The 12,545-nt window shown below is 35.6% G+C and overlaps 1 protein-coding gene across 5 annotated transcripts in view; it reads right to left on the reverse strand.

Annotated features, from left to right (window-relative positions):
* LOC106883122 (inter alpha-trypsin inhibitor, heavy chain 4) overlaps positions 1-12,545 on the reverse strand; it is a 42,888-nt gene that overhangs the window by 11,350 nt on the left and 18,993 nt on the right. For all 5 annotated transcript variants that reach the window (XM_052967936.1, XM_052967935.1, XM_052967934.1 and 2 more), the window contains exons 10-14: positions 7,877-7,891; positions 6,551-6,580; positions 3,175-3,189; positions 2,961-2,975; positions 2,658-2,672 (exon numbers count right to left, since the gene is read on the reverse strand). In XM_052967936.1, coding sequence (XP_052823896.1) covers positions 2,658-2,672; positions 2,961-2,975; positions 3,175-3,189; positions 6,551-6,580; positions 7,877-7,891 — 90 coding nt within the window. The remainder of the gene's footprint in view (positions 1-2,657; positions 2,673-2,960; positions 2,976-3,174; positions 3,190-6,550; positions 6,581-7,876; positions 7,892-12,545) is intronic.

A 12,545-nucleotide genomic window follows, 5' to 3' on the forward strand; every position in this document is an offset into this window, starting at 1 on the left:
CGTGGTTGAACAAGCTGGAAAGCTGATGATGCGCAGGCACGCGCTGACGTTGAGGCATATGTGGTTCTATCTAGATGGCGAACGGGTGTGGTCACCCCGACAAAGCAGATGTTTTCCAAGTTCACTTGTTTCGGTGGACTGGAGATCTGGTTCTATCATAGATCGAAGTTGAGTACATGGTTTACGGAGTGTCGTAAGTTTCTCAGGATATTCCATCTCTCGGGCAACGCCTGCGGTAGTGGTTCTACCACATTCTTCTTTAGAGGGTTGGTAGAGGCGAAATGTGACGATACCTTGGGGGAAGCCCTAGGTCTCGATGATAATCCGCTGGCCAGTCTGGTCCAACGTACACTTGGGCCGAAGACACTGGATAACTTCCAGAAGTCTTTGGTATGGCAATGTTACCGAGGAGCCTTACCTGTCCGAGACAAGCTCGCAAGGCGTGGTGGCCCCGGCACACCGACCTGTCCAAGATGTGGGCGGGACAGGACAGAGAAACCGTCCCGCATGCTATTGTTCAGTGTTCGGAGGTGTCACATGTGTGGGTTTAAGCCGAACAACTGTTGTCAAGTACAGGAAGAGTACAGCTATCGACTGAGTCAATGGTAAAAAATTGACCCACCGGATTTCCTGTCGGAAGAAGGTAAGAATTGCTTTCTCATCATAGTAGCAATTGCGAGAGGTGATTTGGAAGACGCGAGTGAAAGGGTTAATAACAGGCATTTTTATTTCTGGCCCTGGGCTGGTGAATTTCTTCACCTTCCACCTAAGAAGGAAAATAGGGTTAGAGAAAAAACGCCTGTCCGTGAAAATATTTCAAGATCGATGGAAGAATGTCGCACGAATGTTGCGTATGGATGGGACCGCATGAATACAATGCAGGATGAACCTAAAGCATAAGTGGTGAGGCGGGGCTCGTGGGGTCCGAGCATATCCCGCCTTCCCACTCCATTCTGTAATGTTGTCTTGTAATCATTCGAACTCTTCATATTTATGTAAAATTGCGAAATGCTTAGCGGTATTTCTTCTGTTTTTACGTTCTGAGTTCAATTTCCGCCGAGGTCGACATTGCCTTTCATCCTTTTGGGGTCGATAAATTCAGTACAAGTTGCATACTGGGTCGATCTAATCGACTGGTCCCCTCCCACTAAATTTCGGGCCTTGTGCCCAGAGTAGGAAAAAGTATGTTATAAACTCCACGGACACGAAGGAATTTCTGAAGTAAATCCATTCGTATTATATCCATACATTTGATGACATTTTGTCGAATGGATGTGTTGAGAGCAAATTATTCTCACAACAAAATTTCCATTTCATAATTTCGGAACCAAAAGAAGAATACAACTGATTCATTTCATGGACTTGCAGAAATTACTTTCTCTTCCAGTACGAAACTTTCAGAAGAAATCTGAACATTGATACTACCAGACATGAAGAAATCACCAAAAGAAGCAACGTACTTGAAAAGTATTTTGATTTGTACAGAAATGAACAAGTCGTTGATTGGTTGAAATTACTCAAATACAGCTATAACACGAAATAACTTCTAAAATGCCAACTTATGTCAAAAATGTTCAAAGTAAACCGTGTTCTGCGAGAGACATTCCACCAGTTTACGAAGTTTGAAACTGCTTAGTTAAAAAAAAAAAAATGAACACATCCGAGGGTATAAAGATTTAAGCTGTTGTTGAGAAAAATATTTCCGACATGGAGGATTAGAAAACATAAATATTGGAAAAGACCTCCCTGTAAAACGATGATTCACATTGGTTGTCTATATGCCGAAAACATGACTGCGGCTCAATGTTCTGTAAATACTGTAAAGGCTATAGAACGTGACTGGACAGTTGCATCGGAGACAACAAAATTGCGACATTCATGAATAGACACTTTCGACTACGTTTGCACGCGTGGGTTTATTGCTACAGTTTTAAATAGAGCCTTAATCTCAATTCAGACGACTATGTGAAGCAGCTGGAGGGTGAGGTCAACCCTTGACTGTATAGGGCTGCTGCCTGAAGGCCATATGTGTAGCTGCAGGATTCAACTCTTTGTCATACTACTGGAAAGAGTCAGAAATGGCTGTCGGAGAATACTTATAGCTACACAAACCCAGGTTTCGGGCATCCTGATTCTCCGATTTTAATGAAATGGATTATCGTGTATGGAAGCAAGTGAGAAAGATAACCATCTACTCTACTTGCAACACAGAAGCCAGGCTGGGTGTCAAGAGGAAGGTGTTCAAAAATCTTGTCAGGAACACAGCAAGGAACGCATGCACCAGGTTCCGGAGCCGTTGTGGAAGCTGGGGACGGCTCCTTTCAGTAAATACCCATTTGCTGGCCATTTAGTTGATATGTTTAGTTATTTAAAAATCCTTCTAATTCAGGATGGGATATTGTGTTTTCTTTTCCTTGTATTCAAACTGTTAAATTTAGTCCGAACATCCTGTACATGCATGATCTTTTGTGTTTATGTAATATTATTAGTTATCCATATTTTCAGATTGTTGATATAATAAAATCAATCTGAAAATATAAACACAACGTTTTATGAATTCAATGATGTGAATTAAAACCTCAAATTAATGTTTTAAACTAGAAAATGACTGATTTAAACGAGAAAAATGTAATTGGAAATATTTAATAGTTACATACCGTGTGAAGGACGAACTGAAAAAAAGAAAAGATAAGAATGATGTACATATAAATTATAAACCTGTTAAGATATACATTTTTTGGTTCATTTATAGTTACTCAAAGGAAATAATTTAACATTTTCCTCCAAATAAAATTATTATTTGCTAAAGTGAATTACTAACAAATCAATTTGAAAATATATACACAGCATCTTATGAATTCAATAATGTGAATTAAAACCTCAAATTAATGTTTTAAACTAGAAAAATGACTGATTTAAACGAGAAAAATGTAATTGGAAATATTTAAATAGTTACATACCGTGTGAAGGACGAACTGAAAAAAAAGAAAAGATAAGAATGATGTACATATAAATTATAAACCTGTTAAGATATACATTTTTTGGTTCATTTACAGTTGCTCAAAGGAAATAATTTAACATTTTCCTCCAAATAAAATTATTATTTGCTAAAGTGAATTACTAACAAATCAATTTGAAAATATATACACAGCATCTTATGAATTAGTTACATACCTTGTGAAGGACGAACTGAAAAAAAAAAAAGATAAGAATGATGTACATAAAAATTATAAACCTATTAAGATATACATTTTTTGGTTCATTTATAGTCGCTCAAAGGAAATAATTTAACATTTTCCTCCAAATAAAGTTATTATCTGTTAAAGTGAATTACTATTGAATTTCTTAAAATACTTAAAGCGTTCGCTAAAGCATTGTTATTTAAAAAAAAGTATATTACTATTTAAACATAGAACATACGTAGTCAAATCCAGTTGTAGAGCACAGTTTGAAACCATTAATTGCTCGCCTATGGGACTCCAACGCATGGTCAGGAAGACAAGAAAAGGATTGATCTCTAACATTCACCACCTTAAGGTAGACGTTGACGGTTTTTACCAACATAAAACTAATAAGGGAAAAGGAATGTTATAATGCTATGGAAACTCCACTATAGGAATGAACATATATTTATGTAGTGCAGAGGATTACATGCTGCGAACATGAAAAACAGTTGCATTCTGTTGTCAAGGAAGCTTGCAAATTCGCAAGAAAAATTGACGCTAACTCTATATTATACCCACGTGTTTATACATTTTGTGTGGGCCAACTTGATGCTAGTGTCTAATTTAATGGGTGTTGTTTGTTTGAGCTTCTGTCTAGCCAAATTTGCTTTAGCAAACTTCTCAAGGCCAAAATCCATCCAGATATCATTGCTAAACTCTTTAACACTTGTTCGCAGCCCGTCTATCTCTTGGTGATTTTTTGCAAACGGTCTCAGATTGTCCATGCAAAAAGAAATGGTTTATTATCCTAAAAATTCTGTAGCCATTCCAATGTTCAATCGGTTTGAAAGTGGGACTAGCGCCATACAGAAAAGTAATGAGGAAAGGGAGTCACTTTAATGGATGCCTCGCGTGATACTGAAGCTGTTGGAATGGCTTATTTCATTACTATGGTTAAGAAAAAGACGTGTTCTATTTGGCCATGGTGTTTCGTATATTTTTGGGAGATGACAAGATCTTATATATATACTCGAAGTCCTTCATATATAGATGTGAGTTCGTGTCCACAGCTAGCCACATACACTTTTTTCTGCAAAATAGGGGTAGTTTATCCTGTTCAGGCTATATTATTAGCATTATTCTGCGATTGAGAATTTAAAATCATTTCTTTAACTTTCTAAGACATCTCAACGCTTCTAAAAGCAAACTTCGTTTGTTTATTTACGTTTGTCGTAATTTGAATTTAACACACACACACACACACACACACACACACACACACATATATATATAATTATATGCATATATCCATACATATATGTACATACCGACATCTATATGTATACATACAAGCATATATGGGTACAGGACCTCACAAAAAAACCAAAAAAAAAAAAAACGTTAAACACAATGAGAAACGAAGACATAAAGACGAAGACAGAAAACGAATTTTTTTTTGAACAACGAAAGAAACAAACAGAGAAACGAGACATGCACCATATTACCCTTCTTCAGTTGTCCCTGCTCCATCTACTCCGCGTTTCAAAGGCAAGGACAATACGCGACTTCGTTGGAGCAGTCCTTTCCGCAAGCAAATTAATTAAAATTTGGAATACCCATATATGCTTGTATGTATACATATAGATGTCGGTATGTACATACATGTATGGATATATGCATACAATTATATTTTATATATGTTATTATATACCTCCAAGTAAGTTTTATCTTAATATTTTCTAGTGTGCACCCTACTACTATTGCTGTCACTTTTCTGTCTATATCTCTCTCCATCTCTTGTTCTTCATCCTTTCTTACTTTCTCTCCCAACCCTCCCCGATTCTTCTCTTCCTTTCACCGTTCCCTCTCTCACTCCTCCTCCTTGACCCTCTCGTCGCTGATACGTGACGAAAGGGATTCTTTCTTTCTACTTCCTGCCTTCCTACAGAAAAGACGTGAATATTTTTCTCTCTCATTCACATCTAATTTCGGGTTCAAAATAATTTTTCTATCGTCTTGGCCTAACAGCCCTTACCGTTTGTTCTCACTGACCTGTCTTATTTTTACTGTCTTGTTCTCACTGTACTGTTCTTGTTTACACTTTCACCCTCCGCAAAAATGTCCAAATTTTAATTAATTTGCTTGCGGGATGGACTGCTCCAACGAAGTCGCGTATTGTCCTTGCCTTCGTAAAGCGGAGTAGATGGAGCAGGGACAACTGAAGAAGGGTAATATTCTTCATGTTGCATGTCTCGTTTCTCTGTTTCTTTTTTTAGTTGTTCGAAAAAAAAGTTCATTTTATGTCTTCGTCTATATGTTTTCGTCTCTCGTTGTGTTTAACATTTTTTGCGATGCCCTGTACTCGTATATGCTTGTATGTATACATATAGATGTCGGTATGTACATATATGTATGGATATATGCATATAATTATATATTATGTTATTATATGATCAAAAGCCACGCATTGCCTCCAAGTAAGTATATATATATATATATATATATATATATATATATATATATATATATATATATATATATATATATATATAAAGGACTTCGAGTATCCATCGATGTTGGACACTACCAAATGCTTTCCTGTAGTCTATCCTCGGCGTACGCAGTATTTTGTTTTGCTGCGGCAACTTTCTAAACTTTTTCTATTTATGAGTTATTGATCTTTGCACCCATAAGAATTATTTTAGTGCCTTTTTGTGCTTGTGGAAGGATAACGTTCTCTGTAAAGAAAGTGTACATTCTTTCAGTTATTATAGATTTGGGGGTCATTTAAGTGGTGTTGAGAAATGTCATTTGTCGGTAATTCTTCAGGATTTTCGTATCATCAGATTTTGGTAGATATTTGCTCAGGATTCTGAATGATATTTATGGACACAGTAAAAATTTCGTGTACATCTCTCAAACAATTCAGCTATAAGTTAGGTCGCGGGATTTTCCATTAATAAGGCTTTATAAGAGTACACCCTATCTCTTCAATTACATCCTGTGACCCCCTTCTCACGTTCTATCCCGTCAATTTCAGCATTAAACTCTTCCTTGTTATCTTCTTCCAGAACTCTTCCACGTCCTCAATTTTAAATGTCTCCTTTACCTCTATCCTCGTTTTGCCAATTTGCCTATGCAATTTCTTCGCGTCTGTTTTGAATATTTTTTTCTGACAATAAAGTTAGCATCTTTTTTCATACCTTCTAAGCCGTAGGGCTTTGTAACAATATACGCTGTTTCGATAATGTGTATTTCGAATATATTAATTTTTTTTCGTAGCGACACATGCCATGTTTGTTGATAGAAATAAAAATCGGCTGTTTAAGATTTTAACTAAAGAAACATATATAAAGTGAAATGAAACAACAAAATAGTCTACTTACAATAATTAAATCTGAATGGATTAGTCGCACCTGAAATGTAAGAATTTTAATTGTTAGGAAATACTTATCAATTGTCATATACGGTCGTTTAAACGTATTAAGCTACATATAGTTTAAATTAATTGTTTAATGTAAATCTGTTATAAAGTAATAATACAACTACTTGACTAAGAAATGTGATTTTTATTTGTGGTCATTTAGTAGTATGCTCAACGGAGATATTTCCTTCACAGCTATATTATATCGTATATTTTACAGTGATATATAATTTCTGTTACATAAATATTTTATGCTTATTTTTCATAAACCTGATTTACATTAATGTTGTATACTAAATATGAAATATCTGAGAATAAATATTTTAGGAATGTTGAACGAAAACGAAACAACTATGCCGTGCTTGTGAAAATAATTTCTGAGGAAATACATATTTACTGTTAGGTTTTAAAATAACAGGAAAAATATAACAGATGTTCAGAAAAATTGTATCAGAAAAGGTTTTTTTAGCTAGATACGAAATATACAGAGATTAAAATAAAACATATTGAATTCAACATCAAATCAAATTAAGTAGGACTAATTGTAAAAGGCGAGACGACTATTTTTTTTTTAAAAACTACTCCCCAGCGTTGGTGGGAGACAAGCACAGACGCAAAGACATGCATAAACATGTATGTATGTATGTATGTATGTATGTGTGTGTGTGCGTATATATATATATGTATATATATATATTGTTGTGTCTGAGGAGAGTCATTCTCTTTTAGTACCTTATTATTTAAAACACTCTCTGGTAAAATTTTCATTCATTTACTTATTTATTTTTCCTAAAATTTTCGTTGCGTCTTGCAACCTTTTCAATGGTCGTTGACTCTGAGTAGTTGGTAGATACTTCTGAGGAGAAACATGACGTTATTGGTTAAATTTGGAAATCACATGATAAAGCTTTGTCCAACCATTACTTTTTGTGGGTTCATCTCCCAAGGGAAAGATTGTTTTCGTTTGCTGTGCCCGCTTCCCGTAAATATAATGAGGTTAGTGGTTTTTGTGGCTTTCAGAGTTAAGTTCGACTCTTATTTTTAGCAATCGCTGGGCTTCTTTCAGTTTCTGTCTGCCAAATCCACTTTCTTTGGTCAGCTCGAGACTATAGCAGAAGACTTAACATGGAACCATATAGTTGGAAAGCAAACTTCTTACCACTCATTCATCCCAGTACGGTGCAATGTTAAATGTAATCTCGAAAGACTTAAACACCTACTTTAAAATTTTTTTACCGAATAAGACATATACAGAAAGTAAAAGGAAAAAAAGGAATATTCTACTTACCAGTGAGAGTTATCTCTGAAATTTGAGGAATTTTAATTGTTAGGAAATGCTTTTCAATATTCAAGTTCTATTGTTTTAATCATATTAAATTAAGCACAATTCAAAATTAGTTAGTTGATATAAATCAGTGAAAAAGAAGAATACGATGATCAAAATAAGAAATATGGCTGCACTTCTAAATATGTGCAAGTGAACTTTTTTTGTCTGAATCAATGTCAGTTTTCCACCCTTTTGTCACCACCACAATCTTTGATGTCTTTCCACCACTACAAGTAATTGACCTGGGTGTCTAATTTGGTCCCTTTCACTATGTTGTGTTGTCATTTTCATTAAACTTCAGGAATAATAATGAGCATCTTTAAAGACAAACGAAAGGGTTTAAATATTAAAAGTACATAAATTAAAGCTTTAATTATCTCGAACATGCAAAGGAATTGATCGATGGACCTCAGATTTAATAGAGACAGGAAGTTGTAAAGATAATTAATGGACATGCTGTAAACAATATATATATTTACTGTATATGTTATTATTTCCATTGCATCCTGTTGCGATGGCATATTTATAACAGCAACGGTGTTTCAAATTCCTTATTTAACAGTTGAAATTTAGCTAAATTAATTATGTAAAAATTTCTATAGTTCATGAAGTTTGTGCCATGAACAATTTTGAATAACAGGAAGGGAATTTTGTAATATCTTTGAGATGTCTTGCTTTATATTCTTCCAAATCTATCTATCTATCTATCTATCTATCTATCTATCTATCTATCTGTCAGTCTGCCTGCCTACCAGCCTGCCTACCTACCTACATACTACCTACCTACCTACCTATCTATCTATCTATATGTGTGTTTGTGGTTTGCAAAATCAATTATTATTATTATTATTATTATTATTATTATTATTATATATATGCCGGTGAATTGGATATAATGCTTAGAGGCCTTTCGTCCGTCTTTATGTTATGAATTCCCCGAATTCCACGTGGGTTGAATTAGCCTTTGATCCTTGGGAGTCGATAAAATAAGTAAAGTTCAACACTGTGGTTGATGTAATCGACGACTAGTCCCCTTCCCCAAAATTCAGACCTTGTGCCTATAGTAAAAAGGATTATTATTATTGTTTGACTATCGACAGGTATTGCACATCTCTCACGTTAGCTTGTTATTATTTCTATTGTGACACGAAGTTGTATATTAAACATTTGCTTTTGTTTTATGGATCTTTTGACGATCTTTTGGTTAAAGTATCACAATAATGAAAATGTTTGTTCGGCAATTTCCGTACAATTTTTCTTTTCTTTAATCGTGTATGTTTATGTATTTTTGTGTATCTATTATGTGCTTGCATGTATGAATGTATGTATATTTGAGTATGCATGTTTATACATATACACATATATGCAGTACTTACATAAAAATACATACATACAAACGTATAAAGACATAATGCATACACAAAAAATACGCATAAACACAAGCGATTCTGCTAAAAAAATAAAAATTTTATACGGAAATTGCCGAACACTTTCGTTATCGTGATATTTGAATTAGAAGATTACCGGTAAGTTTGTTTCCCTCTGTAGTCCTTAGGAGCCAAATTGACATTTGCTTAGCGAACATGCTCCTCAGTTCTTGTTTAAAAAAGAAAGATGGCAGACGAGGATTGTTCATTGGCGGAAAAGAACAGCCAGCTATCCGCAGAACAGAACAGCCAAGATGTGAAAACACTGACGCCAACAGCAACCACAGTAACAGTAGCAGCAGTAGTAGCAGCAACAATAGTAGTAGAAGCAGCAGCAGCAACTACTACTACTACTACTACCACAACAGCAGCAGCACAAAATAGTATGAATCTAACTTTCCATCATTAAAGCCTCACCATCGCAGGAATAACAAAAGTGAAGAATACAGTTCTATATTTAAGAGATGAGGAATTATGTACATTATTTACAATTGACGGATATTTGTCCTCATCTTGTTTGTTGTTAACACAACGTTTCTTGAATAATGGTTGTTGAACAAAACACCAATGTTTCGAGAGCTGAATTATTCAAACTCCAAATAATTACTTTCAACACATGGCTATGATACTCCCCCACTACTTCTGCTCGTGATCAGAGATACCCATAACGTCAGATACCAAAGGACAGGCTCAACTGGTGAAGGTCAATCAACTGACAAACAAATCTGTAATATTGAGCAGACTATTTGCTGTAGCCCATCTTTTACACCAATACAAAACAATGTACGCAATAACTCTTTCAATCATTTAAGATTAGAAGTCATGAGAGCCACTGCTTCGTACTGCATCAGGGCATTCTTCTTCTTCTTCTTCTTCTTCTCCTTCTTCTTCTCCTTATTATTATTATTAGAGAATGCAGTGAGCTAGCCGAATCTTTAGAACGCCAGGTAGAATGCATAGTGGCATTTTGTCCGTCTTAACGGTCTGTGTTCAAATTCCGGCGAGGTCGATTTCGCCTTTCATTATTTCGGGATCGATAAATTAGTACCGGAGTCGGGGTGATCGATTATCCCTTTCCCCACAATTTCCAGGCTTCCTGCATTTTCTAGAAGGGATTATTATTATTTGCCGATTCTGCGATGAAGAGATTGAAATAGTGGACCTCTTAGTCTCTGGATTTAAACTTTGAGCACTAGTAGAGCATGAATGAAGATATAAGAGGTTAATATGTCGGCATTATAGAATCAAAGCTGTTCACAAATGGTATAATTATTCCTTTGAGTCTATAACGTTGTACTGATTCTTTGGGGCTTTCCTGTACGTACAGACAAAGCTATCAAAAGTAATAAACCGGATAGTATTGTAAAAGTCCAAACTATATTCTGTTTATTGACATGTGTATTTTTTGTTTGTGATCATAATATTGAGGGAAAGGAGTTTGACAAACTTAGGAAACAAGTTTGCTAATTGAAATCTAGAAAATGTGACATCTCAAAGCGGTTACAATACCAGCACTTGGAATTATCAAAAAAGGATCTGACGATATTTTGAGAATTATCTCTGTCTTACCATCTCTGCAAAAACGTACACAAGATTGTTTTAACAGTTTTTCTCACGCGTATTGAGAAAAGCATTGTTGCTGTGAGAATGACAGCCATTCATATTAATATTTTTTTCCTTTTTCATAACTTTATTCGATTTTGTAAACGAACGATCTAGAGTATTTATTTTAATAGACTATCAATCTATACAGTGGGTCTCTTTGCCCTAGGTACCAGGAAGAAACAGAGCAAGAAGTGCAAACAAAATTGAAAGAAGAAAATCTCATAACAATAATGGTTTCAAATTTTGGCACATGACCATAAGTTCGCGGGAGGGCGTAAGTCAATTACATCGACCCTGGTGTTCAAATGGAATTTATTTTTGTCGACCCCAGAGACAAAGTTGACCTCGTCAGAATTTGAATTCAGAACATAAAGACGGGCAAAATGCCACTAAGCATATTACCTGGCGCAGTAACGATTCTGCCAGCTCACTACTTAAGTTTCAAATTTTGACACAAGGCCAGGAATTTTGGAGAGGGGGTAAATCTATTACATCAACCCCATGCTCTACTGTTGCTTACTTTATCTACCCTGGAAGGATGGAATGTGAAGTCGATCTCAGCGAATTAATAATAATAATAATAATATTTTCTAATAAAGGCACAAAGCCTGAAATTAAGGGGAAAGCAGATAGTCAATTACATCGACCCCAGTATGCAACTGGTACTTGTTTGATCGACTCCGAAATAATGAAAGGCAAAGTCAAGCTCCGCAGTATTTGAACTCAGAAGGTAAAGACGAACGAAATGCCGCTAAACATTTTATCTGACGTGCTAAAGATTCTACCAGCTCACCGCCTTAGGTTTCAAATTTTGGTACAAGGCCAGCGATTTTAGGGAACTGGGTTGGCCGATTACATCAATCCCTGTTACTTAGTTTATCGACCCCGGGAGGATGAAAGCTAAAATCGATCTCGGCGAACTCATAATCATAATTATTATTTCAAATTTTTGCCACTAGGGCAACTTGAAGGAGGTGGGGTTGAGTCGATTACATCGACCCCAGTGTTCAACTGATACATATCTTAATCGACCCCGAAAGGATGAAAGGCTAAGTCGACCTCGGAAGAATTTGAACTCAGAACGTAGCGACGGGCAAAATACCGTTATGGATATCATCCAGCATGCTAACGTTTCTGCCAGCTTACCGCCTCCGTCATAATAATAGTATTGAAATGTGAAGAAGCTGTGAGTTTGTTTATATTCAAATAGGCACAAAAGAAATAATTGATATAGATTAAAATATCAAAACATTTCTCCAGCGTTCGCTATTTTACACTCGTTCTGGTCTAACGACCCTCAATGTTTCTTTTCGTTCGGTTTCCTTGTATATCTCCACTGTCCTGTTTTTGTTTCCAACTTTGACCCTCCATAAATCCAAAATTTCATTTTGCTATTTATGGGAGCAACTGTCTTCGAAGACACATATTGTCGTTCAGAGCTCGAAATGAGGAGTAGATAGAAAACCGACATCTGATGAAGGGTCGTTCATTGTGTTACTTGTCCTGTTTTACATTTTTCTCTCATTGTTTGCGTATTTAACTCTTTTGTTTTCTTTTTTCATGCTGTTTACTATTGGTGATGTCCTGTGCCCATATAT

Source organism: Octopus bimaculoides, chromosome 5 (assembly GCF_001194135.2).
Source record: "Octopus bimaculoides isolate UCB-OBI-ISO-001 chromosome 5, ASM119413v2, whole genome shotgun sequence".
NCBI classification, from domain to species: Eukaryota; Metazoa; Mollusca; class Cephalopoda; order Octopoda; family Octopodidae; genus Octopus; species Octopus bimaculoides.